Source organism: Carcharhinus amblyrhynchos, chromosome 2 (genome assembly GCF_965287045.1).
Source record: "Carcharhinus amblyrhynchos chromosome 2, sCarAmb.v2.hapA, whole genome shotgun sequence".
Classification (NCBI taxonomy): domain Eukaryota; kingdom Metazoa; phylum Chordata; class Chondrichthyes; order Carcharhiniformes; family Carcharhinidae; genus Carcharhinus; species Carcharhinus amblyrhynchos.
Window position 1 is genome coordinate 81,396,834 of NC_137325.1, and position 25,191 is coordinate 81,422,024.

General features: G+C 40.8%; 1 protein-coding gene across 1 annotated transcript in view; it reads right to left on the bottom strand.

Moving 5' to 3' along the window:
• Positions 1-7,818: 7,818 nt before the first annotated feature.
• The window catches only part of hepacam2 (HEPACAM family member 2), a 105,518-nt gene continuing 88,145 nt past the window's right edge, over positions 7,819-25,191 (bottom strand). The window contains exons 8-10 of the mRNA XM_080216815.1: positions 17,023-17,099; positions 12,127-12,244; positions 7,819-9,504 (exon numbers count right to left, since the gene is read on the bottom strand). Of these exons, the coding sequence (XP_080072941.1) occupies positions 12,143-12,244; positions 17,023-17,099 (179 nt within the window). The 3' untranslated portion in view covers positions 7,819-9,504; positions 12,127-12,142. The remainder of the gene's footprint in view (positions 9,505-12,126; positions 12,245-17,022; positions 17,100-25,191) is intronic.

Sequence of the window (25,191 nt, forward strand, 5' to 3'; positions counted from 1 at the left end):
TTGTCCCTTAGTATCAGGGCGACTAGCAGGATAAATACATGGAGTTACAGGGATAGAACTTGGGTGGGATTGTGGTCAGCGCAGACCAGATGGGCTGAATGGAGTCTTTCTGAACTGTAGGAATTCTATGACTCTATGAAAATAAAGGTAAGAAAATGCTATGATGGTGTTCTCACAACTAGGTGGCGCTGGTACTGTTTGTTGATGCTTTGGATTTCTGTACCTTGTTCAAGTTTAAGCCAAAATCACGCTTGACAATTCTACTGAGATTTAGAGATCTGTTTCCCCACTTGCCTCTTGCATTGAAATAAACTTTCATCAATTGCTTGAAATGAAGGCTGTGGGCTCAGAATGAGATCTTCCTTCACCCCACTGACAACATAATCAGGTTCATGCCAAGAGAGGGGGTGAATTGAATTAAATTGATTTATTATGTAACATGTATTGAGATGCAATGAAAAGTATTGTTTCTTGCGAGATATACATACAAAGCATACCTTGTTCATAGAGTACACAGTGGAGAAGGAAAGGGTGGGGTGCAGAATATAGTGTTGCAGTTACCAATAGGGTGAAGAGAAAGATCAACTTAATATGTAATAAGACCATTCAGAAGTCTGATGGCAGCAGGGAAGAAACTGTTCTTGAATCAGTTGGTGTGTGTTTTCAGACATTTGTACCTTTTTCCCAAAGGGTGCATGGGTCCTTGATTATGCTGGCTGTTTTCCCGAGGCAGCAGGAAGTGTAAATAGAGTCAATGGATGGGAGGCTGGTTTGCATGATGGACCGGGCTACGTACACAACTCTTTGTAGTTTCTTGCGGTCTTGGTCAGAGCAGGGGACATATCAAGCTGTGATGCATCTGGGATTCTCCCAAAAAAAAACTAAGTGCCCATTTTTTGGGCATACTTAGTGGAATAAATCTCCAGCACTCTGCTCCATGGTGTGCCTCAGGATGATTCATGCTGGTAAGTAGGGGTTAGGGCCTCATTCCACTGGAAAGGCCAGAATCAGTGCGCTGAGCTGGCCACTGCATATGCGGAGATCGGCATATGCACACTGGCCTCCCCATTGCCAGCTGCCCGATTGCTGACCTACTGATTGTTTCCCTACCCCGCCAATCCCCGCGTGCTGGCCTACCTGACCCCCCCTCCAATCGCTAGCCTACCTGACTACATCCTTCCCTACCACCCCCCCGGCCTGCCTCAATCACCAGACATCTGGGTATAAACTGTTCCATTGCAAAGATGCAGCATGGGTTCATGAAGGGCAGGTCACGTTTGACTAATTTGGTGGAATTCTTTGAGAACATTGCATGAGCAGTGGACAATATGGAACCTGTGGATGTGATGTATCTGGATTTCCAGAAGGCATTTGACAAAAGTGCCATACCAAAGGCTTCTGCATAAGATAAAGATGCATGGTATTACAATTAATGTATTAGCATGGATAGAGGATTGGTTAACTAACAGGAAGTAATGAGTGGGAGTAAATGAGTGTTTTTCTGGTTGGCCACCAGTGATTAGTGATGTACCTCAGGGATCAGCGTTGGGACCACTATTGTTTACAATTTACATAGATGTTGGATTTGGGGACCAAGTGTAGTGTGTCAAAATTCACAGATGAGAGGCAGAACAAAGTGTGCGCAGGACACTGAAAGTCTGCAAAGGGATATAGATAGCCTAAGAGAGTGGGCAAGCGTCTAGCAGATGGAGTACAATGTTAGTAAATGTGATATCATCCATTTTGATAAGAATAACAGCAAAATGGACTATTATTGAAATGGTTAAAAATTGCAGCATGCTGCTGTGCAGAGGGACCTGGGTGTCCTTGTGCAAGAAGCTCAAGGAGTTGGTTTGCAGGTGCAGCTGGTAATTAAGAAGGCAAATTGAATTTTGTCCTTCATTACTAGAGGGATGGAGTTTAAAAACAGTGAGATTATGTTGCAGCTGTATAAGTGCTGGTGAGACCATACCTGGAGTACTGTGTATACTTTTGGCTTCCTTACTTGAGAAAGGATATGCTGGCATAAGAAGGGGTACAGAGGAGATTCATGATGTTGATTCTGGAGTTCAGAGGGTTCGCTAATGAGGAGAGACTGAGTAGACTGGGACTATACTCATTGGAATTCAGAAAAATGGCAGTAGATCTTATAGAAACATATAAAATTATGAAGGGAATAAATAAGGTAGAAACAGGGAAGTTGTTTCCAATGGCGGATGAAGCTAAAACTAGGGGGCATGGTCTCAAAACAAGGGGGCCCGAATTTAGGACTGAGTTGAGGAGGAGCTTCTTCACACAAAGATTGTGAATCTGTGGAATTCCCTGCCCAGTGAAGCAGTTGAGGCTGCCTCATTGAATGTTTTTAATGCATGGATAGATAAATTTTTGAACACTAAAGGAATTAAGGGTTATGGTGAGTGGGCGGGTAAGTGGAGCTGAGTCCATGAAGAGATCAGCCATGATCTTATTGAATGGTGGAGCAGGCTCGAGGGGCCAAATGGCCTACTCCTGCTCCTAGTTCTTATATTCTTGTGTTCTTATAACCTCAATGCTCTTGTACTCTGAGCAACAGGTGTGACACAACCCTCTGTCAGATAGGTTATGTATGTTGTACTCACCTTGAAGATTTGAGCAGACTGATGTCCAACTTGTGCATGCTACTCTTTTTCAAACAGATTTGAAGCTGAGATAATTTCCTACTGGTGTGGTGCAAGGTTGGAAAGCCTGATGAGATTTAGCTAAGCAACTGCTTTAATGAGCATTCATGAGACACAAACGAATGCAAATGGAGTTCACACCACCAGGCAGCATGAAAACTGACTCACCATTGGGAGAATTGTAAATTATTTTTATGCTAGAGTTTTCCAACATTTTGGTTCCCACTGGAATCTCTGCTCCTCCCTGCCATAAAACTCATCATGGGCGGAATGGGAGAACAGTAACAACCCCTCCTGCCATCCTACCAGGAGTGGCCTGGCTGCACATATTACAGATGTGCTATCTGCACTCGATAGCTTAGATAGCCTCACCATCCTGTCACAATCTCACCAGTTTGATAACTTCTAGCCCAAATGACACGAAGGAAGTGAAATTAATTGTGTCTGTGCTGCACCAGAACAATTCTCACCAAAAATAAACATTGACAGAAATGAATAGTACACATTCATTTATTAATAAAGGAATAAAGGATGTAGTCCCATTTACTACTCCTTAACGTATGCACATTTGGTAAAACCTGTCTATAAATCATTGGACCTCATTTGCTGCAGCCTATACTGATAAGGATTTTAAATATTCCAGTCTGAATCAGTCCAGTCACACAGAAATATCAACATGTATTTGTTTTGTTGCATTTTGTGGTTCTGGCGGTGTATAGAAATGAAATTTGAATAGTCATTTAAATATCTCCAAAAGCAGATCACTTACAACAACATCAGAGATATATTTACCTGCACTATTTTACATTCAAAGCACTCTCCTGGTTTGCTGAAGGGCCTGTTCTGTTTGAAAAAAACAGCCATCATCGGTCACCACCACTACATTTCAAGATGAACCACATGGATCTGGAAATTGCCGACACAAACTGGTAACAGAGTTTGATTCTAGAATGGGTTGGCCTGAGATACAACAAATAACTGAGCCTCAGTTAATCAAACCAGCAGACACCTGCAAAGCACCCCCAAGCTGCTTGTCAGCGAAGAATGGTGAGCTGCTGCTGGTATTGCAAATAGGTCTTGAAATGAAGGGTTGTAGAAGGGTTGATAAGTAAGAAGAGAGCAAAAGGAGATAGGAGAGATCCAGGAGATGGGAGATTGAAAGGGAGAATGTTGAGGTAGCGATTAGGAGGAGGTTGAGGCAGGGTTCAAGAGGGGTCAAGTGATGGCTCATCATAGCCCATAGTTTTCATTGGCAGATTATCAGGAGCATTCCTGTCCCATTGGTAATTAATCATTGTCCGCAAGGGACCAAAGACATCCCTCTCTTGGAGATAAAAAATTGGCTGTAGCTTCAGGGGCATCACTCCACAAGTGTGGGGTCAGGTATGAAGACATCATTCCATAAACAGCTGGAGTGGGAGTGGCACACCACTCTAACCATCTAAGCTAACCAACCCTCACACTTATCTATCTCACAGCTCCACAGTCAGATTTAGTACTTTGAAATGTACTTTTTGATGGTGACCTCCAGTATCCCTTTAAGGGCAACATATACCTGGTTTGCTCGAATGCAGACAACTCAGCATCAACTGAGTTTAAGGGAAAACAGTTTGGTCAAGGAGTCTTCATCCCGATATCAGGTGCCAGTTTTGTATGTACATATAGCCTTGGGCCTGTTTCAGGCACAGGTCCTGGACACCTATTTTGGTACCTATGTCAATACAGTGAATGTTGCACTTTTGGCTCAAAATTTGCATGCACATGTCACATTCCATATTAGATATTATGGAGTCCAGTGAAAAAATAGGCCTGGTTTTGTCAAACATTTAGGCCATGATTTGAGCACATTATATATAAAGGGAAACCTGTTTTGAATGACATATCAGGAATACCAATATCTTGTATTTTCAGCTGATAGCTATCACAAATATAGTTACACACAGCACATTTTTTTTCTAATTGGTGAGCAAATTGTACATTTTGAACATTCTTACTTCATTGATACTACATGTATAAGTGGCTTGAACATGTGAACATTTCATTGAGGAGAAATATTCTTCATGGCAAATAGGGATTTATTGTGCAGCATTTTGTTTTACAATATTACTAATTTCACAGCAAATGGTATTTTATGTTTTCAGTTAGATGTTGCCATGTTTTACAAAACTAAATTAAGAATTAACTTTTTTCTACAAATATAGTGATATCTCCAGTCTCCACTGATATCTTTGCAGCAATTTTTTTCAGGCAACTTGTGCTATCGCAAGTTTGTGGTTTACTTTCTATTTTGCAGCACATTTTGTTTTCATAATCCTAACTTTCTGGCACATGACCTCCAAATACTACAAAAAAAAAGTGACAAAGGTTCAATGCAAGAAAAGAAGTCTATAATCGTGAAATATTGCATAATCAATTTGTAGTAAAATTATTGTGCTGTCTCCTTGCCCCTTGCAATATTCCGGTAGTAACGACACTGAAACTGTGTTCACTACTCCTTGAAACAAACAACAGCATCTGAAGCATGCACATGTGCAGTTAAATGCAGAAGTCCAGACACTAGTTATTGTCAATGGTTCTATGATTATTCATGGGTATCTATTGAACCCTCTGCAGATACAATCAATTGAAAATCACTGAACTAACAAGAACTTCCAGTTTTATACTCTAACGTTGTTTTTAAAACTTCCTGAAATAGCCATATCCTTTTAATAAAGTGTAACTGAGTTCTTAGCAGCATAAGTTTTATCAAGTCATTTGGTAGTAAAGAACATGAGTATTGCTGGAAAAAGAGACATGCATGAGAAGAGACAGCTAAATAGTTGACCAGTAGACTCTGATTGATAAAGGAGTTGCCATGGAGAATGCACCAGTTGGTGGTGACTGATAGATAACTGCCATGCATCATTTGAAATTTAAATCAGGCAGTTCGACCTTGATTGTCAAGGCATTGTTCTGGGGGTGTATCAGTAAATGACTGTCATTTATTTTGATTTGCTGAAACAGGCATCCATTGCAGTGTCCTGATGCATGAAAGACAAAAATCTTCAACATATCCCTTTTTTTAGCAATATTTATGTTACAACTACCGCTCAACAATCTTTCTTGGTCTGGAAACCCTTCTATGCAACATTTTTTTAAAATGTTTAATTGTTTTAAGTGTTTAATTCAATGCTCTAAAAGTTTGTTTATAATATTTCAGCTTTAATGTTCATGTCCAAATTATTTTTTCATCCTCTGCAAAATATATCATATATTTTATTTGGTATTTTCTTTTCTGTGTGATAGCCTTAATGTGATTGATGGCTTAGCCTGCTTGATGACATAATTGTTGGTAGGTATCTGGAGATCCTGATGCCAGATTCAAACTAATGAGGGGAAAGGGGAAATCCATGTCACATTGATTGCTAGATCCTTGTGGGCCGCTTTCTTCAAAGTCAGCAATCAATGACTGCTCTGCCACTGGCAGCACAATCTGGGCCCTTATTTGTCAGCATTTCTTTGTCACCTTCTTTGTCCACACTACCACCTCTAGCTGTCGTGGAAGTCTCAGTATGATTCATATTTGAATTTCTCTCTTCCCTATGGAAAACTTCTGTCATTGATTTAGTGCTAAGGCTGAGATGAACAATTCAGAGGGAAATGATTTGCATGCACAAACTCCTCACTTTTCTATATCATTGTAAGTTGCCATTCCCAGCTGGTGCTATCATTTCATGCATAGTCCAACATGAGTGGGGCTTTCCAGCCTGAAATATCTTTTCAGCCTTATGGTAGAAATATTTGTGATTGCTGCAAATTAGAAGATTTTCTCACTGATCATTTGCTGGTTTCCAGTCAGTCTCAGTAGCCTCTCCACCACCACCCAACTCCCCAACCCCTTCATCATTTTGTTGAGGTGCTCGGTCCCTTACTGCTTCACATCTGAATGGTCAATCTCCATGCATAAATCTAGCCAATGATTGTCAGCAGGGTCCTTTTTTTTTAGCGGCATCATGACCGTATCTTGTCATGTCTTCACCAGAATTCCACAATTAATCACAAGCACCCTGAATGTTTTTTTTCTTCTATTCTTTGGTTTCTGTGAACAGGGGTGGAGAGTTTCAGAGTATCTGAAATGGCTCAGCCATGGGGCAGATCAGTTAACTTGGCACAGGGAAAATGGATGGCACAACAGAATTTTTGTATTACTTTTGAATTAAAAATCACCAGATAAAATATCCAAATATTAAGTCCAAACTTATATTTAAGATACAAAAAACCCTGATTATTTAATTAAAAGATCACCTGACAAACCCTTCGAAGGATGGTGATGACATGACACTGGTGTTTTAACATTACTCTAAATATAACTTTATTCTATCATAATTTTAAAATACACCACTGCAGGACACAGTGTCCTCTTCTTCATCTCTCAGATCTATCCGCGTGGCAAATCTATGCTACTTCCCTTTATCCAAATCCTGCTCCGTATTATGTACAATTTCAATTTCTACCTTGTTTAATTATTCTAATCACATGGCTGATTGTTGTTCCAGCCTACTAACATCTCAGAATCTCTTTCATTCTCACTTTTAACTAGTTCTGTACCACTTGTGTAATATTCTGTATTACCCATTTTTCTCCAATGTGCAATACCTTACACGTCTATGCACCTAAATTTCATCCACAATTATTTTGCTAATTGACAGATTTTATCCAATTTTACCCTTCTTTACACCTCCCTGCCTCTCTACTTGCTTTCATCCTTTAGAATACCCTTTAAAATCTAACTCTTTGCCCAAACTTTTAGCCATCTGATGTACTATATTCTTATGTGGCCCGGTGTTATGTTTTGTTTTGCATTGTTTCTATGAAGGGCCTCATGAGATTTTATTACCTTAAGGTCATTATATAAATATAAGGTGTTCTTGCTGTTCTGTAGGTCTCTGGTTGGTTCCTATTACTCATATTCTCTCCTCTTTTCCAACCTTCCCAGTTGGTTTCATCTGCAAGTTTAGCAAATTTAAATTGATTCCAAGTTGTGATATAAACATGGAACAGTGGTGTTCCCAACACTCATATTATTCGGCACTCCCTCTATCTCCCACCCTCCTCTCAACAAACATTCCCTGTATCCTTTCTATTAGAAATATGCTTTTTTTAAAATTTATTTTTAGGCCAATCTAACCAGCTTGTTATTTCATTCTCACAGGAAGTTAAATCAGTTATAATAAAAAGAACATGAACTAGGAATTTTTGATTCTTTATATCATGCAATATCAGGTAACGATAGTATTAAAACTGGCAGTGATGACATAGTATAAGAACTGAGTATAGCTATTCCATTCATACACAAGTTACTTACTAATCATTAGCTACTGCCAGCCAGTCAAAATCCAATGTCAATTCAATATAACCCAAGTAATTGTTTAAATACTATTTTCAGCTACTCAATAAGGCACTTTTTATTTTTCACAAAGCATGTTTTTCACAAAACATTTTGAAAATTAACTTTAAACTTGAAATGGAATGAAAGATTTTCAGATTTCCTCCTGGAAAACAGTGGTAGAGAGACCAAAAGCAACCCTGCATATTTTTGTAAGTGTTTCAAAGACAACCTTAAAGATTGGAATTTTTGTATTTCAATTGTCCTCAGAGAAGTTAAAGCAACTTTTGTTGAGCTCATGTTATGAATAGTTAATAGAAATGAAAGAAAACAAACATTTGAACATTTCTAGATACTACAGTGAAGTTCCGGCATGAATTATATAGGATTGGATATATTCATTTATATCTGGACTTCTAGAAAAAAGAAAAAAACCTCAAAAACAAAACAGATACTTGTTTTGGAATTTTCTGTAATATTGAAAGCTAATTTTGAATTACTTCACTCCTTTGAAGTTTAATGTTACAACTGGGTCACATGCACATCTTCACATGATTTTGCTTATTCAGGTAAATGTGCAGGTCACACAAAAAAATGGCTAGTTAATTAACCATTGGTTTATACATCAATATCTTTGGTAGTTTGGAAGAAAATATATCATACCAATCCAGAAGTAGGGACTGTGAATTTTTTAATGTGTGTTTTTACTGGTATTATCTGTGGAATGGAGTACTTTTATATCTTTTGTTTCCCAAAATCAGTATTTATCACTGCCGGATCTATGCAGGATAAAATTTTGTCAATAATGTACCTCAATGCCAACACATGATGGAACCATCTCTATAGCGCTAATGATAATTTCAGTCACTCTGCCTATTTTATGACCTCTTTGAACCACATTCTCAACGTATTACCAACATAGCCCACAGTTTTGCACTATGATATTATCTTAACTAGAAACAACAGTAATGTTTTCCAAACTAATTGAGGACAGTATCCTTATTGCTCACAAAAAGGATGACACCTGTCCCACCAATCTGGACTAGATTAAGATTTTGATTTGACTTCTCAAAATGTTGTTATCTATAAACATGTTCTGCAAATCATTATATAATTAGAAATCTCATAGAAAATGTAAACCAATGCCTAAACAGAATGACGACGAAAATTCAAGAGTAACACAATCATTGCATAACGAATTGTAGTCATGAAACACATTCTCAATTATATATTGCATTTTCTGCTGAAACATGAAAAGGTGAAATCATACATTGACAGAACTGTATAGACAAATAAATGTTTACAAACTGCATCAGTATTTTGTCTTTCTTAGGGACATATGCTTCCTTTCGATTCACCAAATTGCTGTAATTCAAAATGCTCTGTTTTCTGATGTCCGACCTTGGCTGTCATTACAGTTTGTTGTCAAAACACAGTCATTGCATAGCTGCCTCGATCTTCTTGCAAGTGACAAAATACCAACTGGCAAAAAAGAAAAAATGCAAGTTTACTGTACTGTGAAGTGCATGTGTTCACAACAGCTTGCCTGCCTTATTTACAGTACACACAAAATACATTTTTCTTGTGCGTGTGAATTAAAAAAATGTGAATATTTAGCATAAATGGAAAGATCTGATCATAAACACACTCTGAAAAATCAGATGGCAATGTGTGACTGCTGTCACTTTTGTATCTCAAGATACTGTCAATGCATTTAGAACAAAGAAAAAGAACATTACAGCACAGGAACAGATTGCTCAGCCCTTCAAACATGCACCAATCATGCTGCCCATCTGAACTAAAACTCCTTACCCTTCTGGGGACTATATCCATCAATCCAATCCTATTCATGCATTTGTCAAGACACCCCTTAAAAGTCATTATCATATCTGCTTCCACTATCTTCCCCGGCAGCAGAATCCAGGCACCCACACCCTCTGTAAAAAAAACTTGACTTGTACATCTCCTTTAAACCTTGCCCCTCATATCTTAAACCTTTGCCCCCTAGTAATTGACTCTTGCACCCTGGGAAAAAGCTTCAGGCTATCCACTTTGTCCTTGCCCCTCATAATCTTGTATACTTCTATCAGGTCACCCCACGACCTCTGTCTTTCCAGTAAGAACAAACAAAGTTTCTCAAACCTCTCCTCATAGCTAATGTCTTCCATATCAGGCAACATCCTGGCAAATCTTTTTTGTGCCCTCTCCAAATCCTCCACATCCTTCTGGTAGTGTGGCGAAAAGAATTTTAACCTATATTCCAAGTGCGTCTAACTAAGTTCAATAAAGCTGCAGCATGATTTGCCATAATTTACAAATGCCATGAATTCATTTAATACCTCACACATTTCCTCTGGCTCCATGCATGGATTACCTCCCCTGTCCTTGAGTGGGCCAACCCTTTCCCTGGTTACCCTCTTGCTCTTTATATAGGTATAAAAAGCCTTGGGATTTTCCTTAATCCTGCTGGCCAAAGACTTTTCATGACCCCATTTAGCCCTCCTTACTCCTTGCTTAAGTTTCTTTCTTCTTTCCTTGTATTCCACACTTACTTTGTGTGTTCCCAGCCTCATGGTCTTGACAAATGCTTCCTTTTTCTCTTTGACTGGGCTCACAATATCTCTTATTTTCCAAGCTTCCTGAAACTTGCCATACTTACCCTTCATCTTTACAGGAGCGTGCTAGTCCTGAATTCCTATCAACTTACACTTGAGAGCCTCCCACATACCAAATGTTGATTTGCTCTCAAACATCTGCCCTCAATCTACATTCTTCACTTCCTGCCTAATATTGTTGTAATTAGCCTTCCTCCGGTTTAGCACCTTAAGACTACACTTATCTTTATTCATCAGTTCATTAAAGCTTACTGAATTGCGGTCACTGTTCCTGAACTGCTCCCCTACTGAAATGTTGACCACCTGGCCGGGCTTATTCCCCAATTCCAGGTCCAGTATGGCCCCTTCTCTAGTTGGACTATCTACATACTGTTTCAAGAAGCCCTCCTGAATGCTCCTTACAAACTCTGCCCCATCCATGTCCCCAGCACGAAGTGAGTCCCAGTTAATATATGGGAAGTTAAAATCTCCCACCACACCTACCCTGTTACTTTTACATCTTACCAAAGTCTGCCATCATATGTATTCCTCTACCTCCCGCTGGCAGTTGGGTGGCTGATAGTAACCCCCCCCCGCCCCCCCAACATTGTGACTATACCCTTCCTATTCCTGAGCTTTACCCATATTGCCTTGCTATATGAGCCCTCCAAGGTGTCCTTCCACAGAACAGCAGTGATATTCTCCTTAGCCAGTCATACAATTCCCCCACCCTTTTTACATCCCCCTCTATCCCGCCTGAGTAAAAAGAGTAAACTTTTAGTGCCTTCTAAGTGGAAGATGTAGAGATACATGAGTAGGAAGAGCTATACAAGGAGATCACCGCCTTCAACGGCTCTTCCTATCATTTAACTCAGTCTTCCAATCCTCCAGATGAATGCCCTCAGTTTAATCAACAGTTTGGCTATTTCTATCATATCATGAAACAAGATCTCTCGATACCAATCCAAAGAAATGACACAGTAAGGATTCGGTACAAAATGTATTTAAAATGCTATCAAACAAATTTAAAAATCAAACTGCTACCCGAGTGGGTACAGCATTGGAGATGGGAGGGTATTGGTCATCGACTTAATGAACTGGAGATGATCAAGAAGTATAGTCTCATAGAGCTTTGACCTGAATTCTTTCTCCTTCAAAAAAGTTGCTAATAACCAGCATGGACAATGCTGCTAGCTAACTCATCACATGTAAATAAGGTACAAACATGGTTTCATGCCTCTTACTCGCCTCATCAGGTGGGCACCTCAGATTCCATACTAACGTTACACCAGGTATGTATGGAAGTTCATAACCTCCCCCATTGGCTAAGGCTACCTCTGCACTATTTAAATAGATGTGACTTAACACCAGTTGTTGTAAAACATTTTATTGTACTAGTATTTCTCCAGACATTAGAAATAATATCTCATCTCAACAATCTAACTCAGAATGTCACCCAGACCCTGCTGAACGTTTTTGAAAAAAGTTTAGGAATGAAAGCCATTTCTACCTGTTGTGATCAGGCATCAGGATGTCCTCGGTGAATGGCAAATTACATCATAAACTGTTGTGTGAACATCTGGTACTCGAATAATATCATACACCGTACTTAATTTATCGGGCCGAATCTGGAATATATTAGGTGAGGAAAACATATCTTTTCAGTTGGTTTAAAATTAATTGTCATCACATCAAGCCATGATTTAGAATGGTCACAGCATTCCAACATAATGAGAAAAGACAACTTCCTTGTGGCAAAAACAGAAAATGCTGAAAATACTCTGGTCATATCTGTGGCAAGTGTAACAGAGTTAACATTTAAGTCCAATATAATTCTTCTGCAAAGAGGAAGACAGGTAGAAATGTGTTGAAATGGGTTTATGCTGCTAAAAGTGGGTAAGGGGAGAAAGAACTTAAGGGAACAAAAACAGATAATGCTGGAAAATCTCTGCACGCCTGACAGTGTTGGCTCAAGGACAATGAAGGGAAGATGTCTGTGCAGCCACAAGAAGTGTGTGAAATCCTTAATAGTACTTTGTATTGGTATTCACAAAGCAAAAGGGCATGATGGATTTTGAGGTCAGGGATAGGTGTGTGAACGCTCTAGAGAATGATAATGTATCGAAGGAGGAAGTGCTGAATATCCTAAATTGCATTAAGGTAGATAAGTCCCTGGGGTCAGATAGAATCTATCCCAGGTTACTGTGGGGGGCAAGTGAAGAAATAGCTGGGGTTTTACCAGTTATCTTCACATTCTTTTTGACCACAGTTGAGGACTTGAAAGGAGTGGGGAGTAGCCAATGTTGTTCCCTTTTTAAGAAAGGAAGCAGGGATAATCCAGGAAAATATAGGTGAGTGAGTCTGACGTCAGTGGTGGGGAAGCTTTTGGAGAAGATACTGAGGGACAGGATATAGACATATTTGGAAGAAAATGGACTGATTAGCAACAGGCAGCATGGATTTGTATGGGAAAGGTCATGGCTCACCAACTTGAATGAATTTTTTGAAGAGTTAACAAAGATAATTGATGAGGAAACGGCTGTGGAGTTTATATCAACTTTAGTAAGGCATTTGACAAGGTCCCACATGTCAGACTAGTACAAAAATTAAAATCACATGGGATTCAGAGTGGGCTGACAAAGTGAATACAGAATTGGCGTAGTTACAGAAGACAGAGAGTAGTAATGGAAGGGTGTTTTTCAGAATGGAGATCTGGAGGAATCAATGGGCAGTATGGTGGCACAGTGATTAGCACTGCTCCTTCCAAGTGCCAAGGTCTGAGTTCAATTCCTGGCTTGGGTCACTGACTGTGTGGAGTTTGCATGTTTTCCCCATGTCTGTGTGGGTTTCTACCAGTTTCCTCCCATAGTCTGAAAGATGTGCTGGTTAGGTGCGTTGGCCATGCTAAATTCTCCCTCCATGTACCCGAACAGTGCCGCAGTGTGGTGACCAGGAGATTTTCACAGTAACTTTGTTGCAGTGTTAATGTAAGCCTACTTGTGACACTAATAAATAAACTTTAAACTGTAGCCAGTGGTGTTCCACAGGGATCAGTGCTGGGGTCTCTGTTGTTTGTAGTATATATAAATGATCTGGAGGAAAATGTGGATGGTATGATTAGTAGGTTTGTGAATGACACGAAGATTGGTAGAGTTGCTATAGTGTCAGGGATTGTCAGAGGATAAAACAGGATGTAGATAGATTGGAGTCTTGGGCACAGAAATAGCAGATGGAGTTTAATCTGGACAAATGAAAGCTGATTTATTTTGGAGAATCAATTTTAGGTGTGAATTATATTGTTAATGGCAGAACTCTTAGGAACATTAACATAAGAGGGATCTGGGTGTGCAGGTCCACAATTCCCCAAAAGTGGTAACACAGGTGGCCAAGGTGATTAAGAAGGTATGGCATGCTTGCTTTCATCAGCCGGGCATTGAGTGCAAGAGTTGGGAATCATTCACAGCTATATAAAATTTTGGTTAGGCCACACTTGGAGTATTGCACGCAGTTCTGGTCACCACACTACCAGAAGAATGTGGAAGCTTTGGAAAGAGCGCAAAGAAGGTTCACCAGGATGTTGCCTAGTCTTGAGGGTGTTGGCTATAAGGAGAGGTTAAATAAACAAGAATTGTTTTCAGTGGAAAGACAGAGGCTGAGGAGAGACCTGATAGAGTTCTACAAAATTATGAGAGGCATAGACAGGGTAGATAGTCAGGGGCTTTTCCTAGGGTGGAAGTGTCAATTACTAGGGGGCACAGATTCAAGGTGAGAGGTGGGAAGTTTAAGAGAGCTATGTGTGGGAAGTTTTTCACTCAGAGAATGATGAGTGCCTGGAACATGCTGCCAGGAGAAGTGGCGGAAACAGGTACATTAGCAACACTTAAGAGGCATTTGTTTGGGTACATGAATAGGGAGGGAATAGAGGGGTATGGACAAGTAAGAGTAGGTTTGCCTTTTAGTTTAGTTAGGGTATGATGATCAGCACAGGCTTGGCGGGGTGAAGGGCCTGTTCCTGTGCTGTACTTCTGTTTTTGTTTCAGATTCCAGCATTCTTTATTGTAGAACAGAATGGAAGTGCTGGGTCAGAGTAGAAACATTATAACTTCAATGTTGTGTTGCTCCTGCCACTGGCTATCGCTAAATCTAGATTATAAACCTAATATAATGGAGGGCAGAAAATAAACAAACATTCAGCAGCAATAATCAGTATTTCATGAGTTTTTAAATAAATCAAAATTGTCAATCATCCAGGCCCTTTGAAGTTTCCAAAACAACTAACCATAAATCTTTGAAGGCATTTAACTTGTGTAAACAAACATTATAGTATTAACATCAGAGGTCAGAGAGTCTGAGCTATCAATCAAACAATGTTTGCCCTGGAAAACAGATGTTCCTGTACGATGATAGTTACCTGGGCTCTCAGCTAAACCTCATAAGTATGCTTGGGCCCCAACCATATCCATTCCCAACATCAGCAAGGCCCAAAAATTCAGCCAATTTCTGTATTTCCGCAATGGTGTCAGATCGATGTATTTCCAGTTTTTTCCTTTGGGGTAGCACGATGGCACAGTGGTTAGCACTGCTGCCTCACAGCACCAAGGACTTGGGTTTGATTCCAACCTAGGATCACTGTCTGTGTGGAGTTTGCACATTCTCCCTGTGTCTGCATGGATTTTCTCCGGGTGCTCCAGTTTCCTCCCACAGTCCAAAGATGTGTGGGTTATTTGGATGGGCCGTATTAAATTGCCCCTTAGTGCCAGAGGGACTAGAATGGTAAATACATGGGACTACGAGGATAGGGCCAGGGTAGGATTGTTGTCGGTGCAGGCTCAATGTGTCGAATGGCCTCCTCCTGCACCATAGGGATTCTACAATTCTATGATTCTATGTCAAATAGGGTTATCACTGGTCAGCTTGAGAGATAGATATCAAATTCTGTGGACTGGCAGGTTGCCCAGAGCGACAAGGAGCAATTGACTAAGTAGATAAGGCACTCAAAACCCCACATGAAAATTTTCTAAATTTTCGCCAGCAAGAAAATCATTCAATTAACGTACAGTTTTCTGCAGAGGTTTCACTTGGAAGGACAAGCGCAGCAGATGCATAGGAACGGCACACTTGCAATTTCCTCTTCAAGCCACTCACCATCCTGACTTGTGAACATATTGCTGTTCCTTCACTACTGCTGAGTCACAATCCTGGAACTCTCTCCCCAACTGCAGTCCATGTATCTACACCACATGGACTGCAGCAATTAAAGAAGGCAGTTCAACATATTCTGAAGGGCAATTAGGGATGTGAAATAAATGTTGGCCAAGCCAGCAATATCCACATCCCATGAAAGAATAAATTGAACAAAAGTGCCAGGAAGCTCAAATTAAACTTCAGAAACTTGAACACAAAATCTAGACTGAAACTCCAGGTCAGTATAAAGGGAGTACAAAACTGTCAGAGGTGCTGTCTTTCAGATAAAATGTGAAGCTTTCAGGTATACATAAAAGATCCTATTGCATGGTTTCAAAGGAGAGCAGGTGAATGCTCCTGATGTCCTGGCCAATATTTATCCCTCAACCAACATCAGTAAAACAGATTATTGGTCATGATCACATTGCTGTTTGTGGGACCTTGTTATGTGCAAATTGGTTTGTTTCTTACATTATAAATAGTAGCTACAGTACTAAATATACAGTGGCACAGTGGTTAGCACTGCTGCCTCACAGCGCCAGGGACCAGGGTTCGATTCCCGGGTTGAACCACTGTCTGTGCACTCTGTTCGTTTTCCCTGTGTCTGCGTGGGTTTCCTCCAGGTGCTTCAGTTTCCTCCCACTGTCTGAAAGACATGCTGGTTAGGTGCATTGGCCATGCTAAATTCTTCCAGGCAGGTGCCAGAGTGTGGCAGCTTGAGGATTTTCACAGTAACTTCATTACAGTGTTAATGTAAGTCTACTTGTGACATTAATAAGCCATCTTAAAACCTAAGTGCTTTACAAAGTCTTCTTCCAATTTTAACAATTGCAAGCCCTCACAGAAACAAACTCTGAAGTCTATGATGCCAAACGATGAAACCTTTCAGAAAAATATTTTCCAAAAGATATTAACAAATTATATATTCTTCTTGTAATAACCACTCAATATCATATCTACCTTGGATGCCAGACATGTTAACTGCCCTAGTTCCGAATGCACTATTTTCACAGGGTGTTTCTTGACTGAGATGAGCTTCGATAATTCCAGATGCAAATGATAATGAACTTTTCAGCAGCACAATCTTAACATCTACAATTGGATTGTTCAGCAAAATGAAAGCTAGCTTATTAAATAAAACCACATGCAGTAGGTTCTGTTAAGTGTTAAAGAAATATTCAGCTTATAAGACCAGTTTCTTTCAGCAGATTGATACACCCACCTGTTGAAGCTCTGCTGGTTCTGGCACTGCAATGAATTCATAAATTCCATAATCATCCACAGGAGGTTCTTGTACCTCTGAAAATAAAGAAGAAATGATTGACATATATGGGAAAGTCTGACTGATCGAAAATAGCCCAACTTTACAGGTGTGGGGCATGTATGCATGAAAATGATTTTTTATGAAAACAGTAATATTTTTAAAATTCAGCTTTATGGTTTGAAAACATGAAAAACAAAGGTCCGTGGGATAGTGTGAAAGTTATTGTTAGCGACAATTTTTCTTGGTATTCCAAATGAATACTCAGCTTGAATCTAAAATTGAACTGGGTGGAAAATTGGTGAGAATGTGGCGCAACTGGAGACCACAAGACTGAGGTCAGAGACCCCTGTGAGTGGGGTATACAGTACCAGCTGCCATTCCCCATGGGTACCCCATGTTGAAAATAGTGTTTGTGTGTCAATGCCATGCGTGCTCCAACAACTTCCCAACTGACCAAATTGTGATGTCAGTCAGGCTTACCGTCTGGTTTGATGCATGATTTCCAAATGTGGATCACGCCAGTCCATTCATTGTCATCACTTGTTATACACTACAGGATATGCATAAACAGCTATAAGGGGAACCCACCTGTCAGGTTATTTAAAGGAAGGATCAGACAACCAACCTACAAATAGTTTTACCTAACCATAAAGCAGAAGACCAGAGCTATAAAAAAACTTCAGAAATCAAGAGGTTAAATAGGCGTAGGGCAAGTAGAATATTTAATCTGTGAGCTGGAAAAAAAAATAAACCAAATGCAAAGCTCAGGCTTGCCTTATTATAGACCATGAGAAAGGACAGGATCCTACAAGCCTCTTAAAATGACTGCTCTTGGATTTCCATTGAAAGAACTTGGGCTGTATTGGTTCAGTCAAGGGCGGTCTGGAGACTATGGATGAAGAAAATGTTGATCACAAAGAAAGGAAAGATTGGCAGGTGCTGCACTGAGCAAACTACTTCCTTCAAAAATTTACTCGTCTAATTTACATACAGTATAGGGTGGACCAGACTGTATTGTATTGGTAGCTGTGAACTATTACCATCGACTTGTTTTACTGGCTTGTCCACAGTTCAATTGTGGAATTAAATGAGTGTGCTTATATTGTAGTGAAATGGGTGAAGAGGGTCTAACAGACTGTTGAAACTGCAACCAGCAAAAAAAAGATGTTATTTTCAAGAATGTTGTCAAAGGTCTTATGAAAAGAGATATAATATTTTAGAAGTTTTAGGGTGCAAGCAAATTATATGTCCCTTCTAAAGGTGGATTTAATGGTGGCAGCAGGGATCCCACTGCTGGGCCCGAAAACAGGGATATCCCCATTTTGGCAGTCAGTGGGACATGAGGCCATGCACTGTCAGCAGTTGCCACCAGCACTGCCATCCCTCTTAAAGATAGGTCCCCACCATCCAAGAGTTACCGGCCAATCATAGAATCATATGTGCAGAAGAAGCCCTTTGGCCCATTGAGTCCACACCAGCACATTAGAAACACCTGAACTCCCACCTAACCCCATCTGCCAGCACTTGGCCCATAGCCCTGAATGTTATGATGTGCCAAGTGCTCACCTAGATACTTTTTAAAGGATATGAGGCAACATGTCTCTGCCACCCTCCCAGGCAGCACATTCCAGACTATCACCAGCTTCTGGGTAAAGAAGTTTTTCCTCACATCTCCCCTAACCTCCTGCCCCTCACTTTGAACTTATGTCCCCTGACTACTGTCCTTTCAACTAAGGGGAACAGCTGCTCCTTATCCACCCAGTCCATGTCCCTCATAATCTTGTACACCTTGATCAGGTCGCCCCTTCAGTCTTCTCTGCTCCAATTAAAACAACCCAAACCTACTCTGCCTCTCTTCATAACTTAAATGTTCCATCACAGGCAGCATCCTGGTGAATCTCCTCTGCACCTCTTACAGTGCAATCACAGCCTTCCTATAATGTGGGAACCAGAACTGCACACAGTACTCCAGCTGTGGCCTCACCAAAGTTCTATACAACTTCAATATGACTTCCCTGCTTTTGTAATCTATACCCCAATTGATAAAGGCAAGTGTGCCGTGTGCCTGTTTCACCAACCTACGAACATACCTTTCTGCTTTCACAGATCTGCGATCACACATTCAAAGGTCCCTTTATTCTTGAACTTCCAAGTGTCCTATCCTTCACTGAATACTTTCCTGTCAAATTACTCCTTCCAAAGCGTATCATCTCACAAAGGAACAGAAGCCCCAGCAGTCTCAGCAGTGCCACCAGAAGTGGTGGCCACTGCTGGTGTTGCACTGGAAGTGTGGGGGCTTATTGAGGGCTCATTGATGAACCCCACTGAACGCCATCAGTGAGGTTAGAATGTGCAGGGAGTCAGTCAAGCAGAACTTGGTAAGAGGAAGATGGATTGGTGAGGGCAAGTCGCACTTTTGCTTCCAGGATGGCCATTGCCATTGGGGATTCACTCCATGTGCCAAAGACTTAGCAAAAGAGTTTTTAGTATTGAATTTCTGCTCAAGTTTCCACTCTAATTCAATATTAAGCTAGCAGAATAACTGAGGTGATAATAGCACAGTAGTAATATCACTGGACTAGTAGGTGAGGCCCAGGTTCAAATCTCACTGTGGCAGCTGATAGAATTTAACTTCAATTAATACAAAAATCTGGAATTGAAAGCTAATCTCAAGACTGGTGACCAGAAAAGTATTGTTGATTGTTGTGAAAGACTCACCTGGTTCTACCTGCTTTACAGATGGAAATCTACCATCCTTACCTGACCTGGCCTACATATGACTACAGATCCACACCAATGGTGTCAATTCTTAACTGTCCTCTGAAATAGCCAAGCAAGACATACAGTTTTCAGATGAACAACATAGAATCATAGAGTCATAAGAGATTTACAGCATAGAAACAGGCCCTTTGGCCCAACTTGTCCATGCCGCCCTTTTTTTTAAAACCTTAAGCTAGTCCCAACTGCCCGCATTTGGCCCATATCCCTCTATACCCATCTTACCCATGTGACTTCTAAATGCTTTTTAAAAGACAGAATTGTACCCGCCTCTACTACTACCTCTGGCAGCTTTTTCCAGGCACTCACCATCCTCTGTGGGGAAAAAAGTACACCTCTGGACTCTTTTGTATCTCTCCCCTCTCACCTTAAATCTATGTCCACTAGTTTTAGACTCCCCTACCTTAGGTAAAGATATTGACTATCTAGCTGATCCATTCCCCTCGTTATTTTATAAACCTCTATAAGATCACCTCTAAGCCTCCTACGCTCCAGAGAAAAAAGTCACAGTCCATCCAGCCTCTCCTTTGAACTCAAACCATTAAGTCCTGGGAGCATCCTAGTAAATCTTTTCTGTGCTCTTTCTAGTTTAATAATATCCTTTCTATAATAGGGTGACCAGAACTGTACACAGTATTCCAAGTGTGGTCTTATCAATGCCTTATACAACTTCAACAAGATGTCCCAACTCCTGTATTCAATGTTCTGACCAATGAAATCAAGCATGCTGTATGCCTTTTTCACCAATCTATCCACTGAAAAAGTGACTTCAGTTTCGAGGAGCTATGAACATGTACCCCTAGATCTCTTTGTTCTGTAACTCTCCCCAACACCCTACCATTAACTGAGTAAGTCTTGCCCTGGTTTGATCGACCAAAATGCATCACCTCACATTTATCTAAATTAAAGTCCATCTACCATTTGTCAGCCCACTGGCCCAATTGATCAAGATCTCATTGCAATCTGAGATAACTTTTTTCACTGTCCACTATGGTGTCACCTGCAAACTTATGAATATGTCTCCTATATTCTCATCCAAATCATTAATATAAATGACAAATAACAGTGGACCCAGCACTGAACCCTGTGGCACACTGCTGGTCACAGTTTGAAAAACAACCCTCTATAATCACCCTCTAGCTTCTGTCATCAAGCCAATTTTGTATTCTGGATCCCATGAAATTTAACCTTATGCAACAATCTATCATGCAGTGCATTGCTAAAGTCCATGTGTATAACATCAACTGCACTGCACTCATCTACCTTCTTGCTTACCCGCCTTCAAAAAACTCAATCAAATTTGTGAGACATGATTTTCCACTCACAAAGCCATGCTGACTGTCCCTAATCAGTCCTTGCCTCTCTAAATGCCTGTAGATCCTGTCTCTCAAAATACCTTCAAACAACTTATCCACCACAGATGTGAGACTAACTGGCCTGTAGTTCCCAGGCTTTTCCCTGCAGCCCTTTTTAAACAAAGACACAATACTTGCCGCCCTCCAATCTTCAGGCACCTCGCCCGTGACTATTGATGATTCAAATATCTCAGCTAGGGGACCCACAATTTCCTCCCTAGCCTCCCACAATGTCCTGGGATTCTTTTCATCAAACCTGAGGATTTATCTATTTTGATGCATTTTAAGACTTCCAGCACCTCCTTCTCTGTAATATGTACACTCCTCAAGAGATCACTATTTATTTCCCCAAGTTCCCTAACATCTATACTTTACTCAGCAGTAAATATTGATGAGAAATATTCATTTAGGATCTCACCCATCTCTTGTGAATCCGTACATAGATGACCTTGTTGATCCTTAAGAGGCCCTACTGTCTTCCTAATTAATTTTTTACCTGTATGTATTTATAGAAGCTCTTTGGATTCTCCTTTGCCTTCTCTGGCAAAACAATCTCATATCCCATTTTTGCCCTCCTGATTTCTCTCATAACTCTTCCTCCATCCTCTATACTGTTTAAGGGATTCACTTGATCCCTGCTGCCTATGTATGTCATGTGCCTCCTTCTTCTTCTTGACCAGGGCCTCAATATCCTGAGTCATCCATGGTTCCCCATTTCTGCCAGCCTTGCCCTTCACTCTAAGAGGAACGTGCTTACCCTGAACCCTGGTTAACACACTTTTGAAAGCCTCACACTTACCATTCATCCCTTTGCCTTCCCACAGATTCCCCCAATTAACTTTTGAAAGTTCCTGCCTGATACCATCAAAATTGGCCTTGCCCCAATTTAGAATTTTAACTTTTGGGCCAGACCTATCATTCTCCATAGTTACCTTAAAACTATGGTCACTGGTCCCAAAGCGATCTTTCACTAACACTCTTCTAAACTTCCCCTCCTTATTTCCCAAGAGGAGGTCAAGTTTTGCCCCTCCCTGGCTGACCTTACCAGTAACACTCACATCCCATGAAAGAATGAAGAAAAATACACAAGATAATTTCCCGAACAATGTCTCTCTAACCTGCTCTGGCTCTCCTAAATCCTTATATTATTAGTAGTATCACCTGTGTGACCATGTCCACATTTCATTACGTTGCTTCAATGACATTTCTACCATTGATCCTTCTGACCATCAATCTCCTCCACCCTCTCTCTCGCACTGTTCAGTTCAATCATTTTATCTTCACTTGAAACAACTGTTACCTGACTCACACTTCGACCAAACATCCAATTCCTTGCCAGCACCCACTGGGCAGAAAGCCAGGAGTTAATGTTGGTGCCAGTATATTCAGCTATTTCTGCAAATTTCCACAGGACTCTGTCTGCCTCAAACACAAGTACCTTATGATGGAAGGCTGGGAAAAGGGAGAAAGGGTGAGAGGGAAACCCCATTTGAGGGCTACATCATCCCCAACACGGTGGAAACATCCAGAATGTCTAACAAAAAGAGACTGTCAAACACTGAAAGGTCATTAATAAAATCAATTTGCATGTCCAGACTTGGGTGTAGCTCTAGGTCCTTAAAGGTCATTTAAAGGTTCATGTTTCCAGCTCTGTTATAGAGGAGAGCAGTGGGCAATCCTGTGGCATGCTTCTAGAATGGCTGATGGCTCTCCAGTCTGGGCATCCCCTGTTCCATTTTATAATCTTCTTTGTCCAGTAGACACCCAAAACATGTCTCTGATAGTGTGGATTCATACCAGGATTATCTAATCAAGAAAATCTCCCCTGACTGTTGAAAATAAGATCAACAAGAACAAGAGCAAAGCAGCCAGCATAATCAACGATCTTACACGCCCCAGAATTCTCTCTTCGATCTTCTGTCTGGAAAAAGATACCAACTGACTCAAAAACAGCTTTTTCCCTGCTACCATTATACTTTTGAATGGACCTACCTTGTATTAAGCTGATCTTTCTCTATATCCTAGCCATGACTGTAACACTATATTCTGCACCTCCTTTTCTATGAACAGTATGTTTTGTCTGTATAGCAAGTAAGAAACAATACTTTTCACTGGTATGCTAATACCTGTGACAATATTAAATCAAATCAATGCTAGCAGTTAGCCCAGAATTAAAGGACCACAGATATTCAGCTCTGACATCTTCAACAACTGTGATTTCCAAACCCAGTTCATGATAAGTTCCACAGCTCTAATTTTGGCCCCCTAATTTTCATGATCAATATCATCTGGTGCTGTCAGCTATAGATTCACCAGACCTGAGCTCAATTTCTTTAATCTTTGCTCATTTTCTGCTTTCCCTTCCTTAGGTGGGTGTGACCCTGGCCTAGAAGCGTGTGAAATCAAGTGAGAAGATATTGAAAGTGAATTCCAACGCCCTCAATTGCGCAATATTTTGGCTGACAATCAAGCAGGCAATTTAGCCTCTGAAAGGGCCAATTGAACACAATTTTACAGTTGATGGGTATGCTGATTATCCAGGCAGGCTTTACTTCCCAGCTGCGTCCTTGATCCACAGAAACCATACAAAATTACAGCTCAGAAACAGGCCTTTTGGCCCTTCTTGTCTGTGCCGAACCATTTTTTGCCTAGTCCCACTGATCTGCACTTGGACCATATCCCTCCACACCCCTCTCATCCATGAACCCATCCAAGTTTTCTTAAATGTTAAAAGTGACCCCGCATTTACCACTTTATCCAGCAGCTCGTTCCACACTCCCACCACTCTCTGCGTGAAGAAGCCCCCACCTAATATTCCCTTTAATCTTTTCTCCCTTCACCCTTAACCCATGTCCTCTAGTTTTTTTCTCCCCCAGCCTCAGTGGAAAAAGCTGCTTGCATTCACTCTATCTATACCCATCAAAATCTTATACTCCACTGTCAAATCTCCTCTATCAAATCCAGGGTGGAGTGAAATGTCTGGACTCAAAATTATGGTGGTGTCTGGGGACTGTAGTCTGTGCTTTGATGTGCTGCCTAAATTCTCCTCGCAGTGTTTCTCCATTGCAATTTACTTTTACTTGGCAGGTCGGCCAAGTCCTGAGCCAGTTCCACAATGGATGTCCCCTGAAGGAACACATTGCAAATGCAATATCACACCTTCTCTTTCCTTGGCACTCTTTCTGCTTTCTCCGGCAGCATCGAGCCTTTCCCAGCATGGGTTTCACATTGTCACTCATTGATTAGCCAGCTAGTGTCAGATCTTGGCCAATCGTGGCTGCATGCGTGTTTCACACCCGCTTCTGGGTCCATCGAGAACACATGCCGAAAGGGCAAAAAATGCAGGTTGATGTAGGTTGGATTGACCATGCTAAATTACCCCTTAATATCAGGCGGATTTGCAGGGTAATTATGTGAGATTATAGGAATACAGCCTGGGTGGGAATGTTGTTGGTGCAGGCTCAATGAGCTGAATGGCCTCCATCTGCATTGTACTCTGTGATGATAATGACGATGATGTAATTTTAAGCTATTATTCCTGTCTTGGATTATTCATGGAGAGAATATTACCAGTTTTACCAGCGCGACTGCCCTGATTCCGGGAGAGGGTGAGGCTCAAAGAACAGCATTCTGTATTGGCCTTGGGCAGGTTCGTACAAACCTCAGGCAGACATGTCAGCAAAAGTCCGCCCAGCGGGTGTGATCTTACCTGCCGTTCATGCCACGCCCCCGCTGCAACAAAGTTACAGAATTTGGCAGCCAACCAAATCTCTGTTCACTCTGGCGGGATGGGAAAATCCTGCCGTTGTGCACGATGGTAAGATTCCTGCCATATTGTACATAAATTATAGCAGTTGAACAATACTAAGAGATTTTGAAGTATTGGACAAAGCTAAAGCAACCTAGCCTAAATAAATTAATTAGATCTGATGCCATTTATCTAGCTAGTAGATTTATGGAGCTCCTACTTGCCTGAAAAGTGAATCTCAAGTCT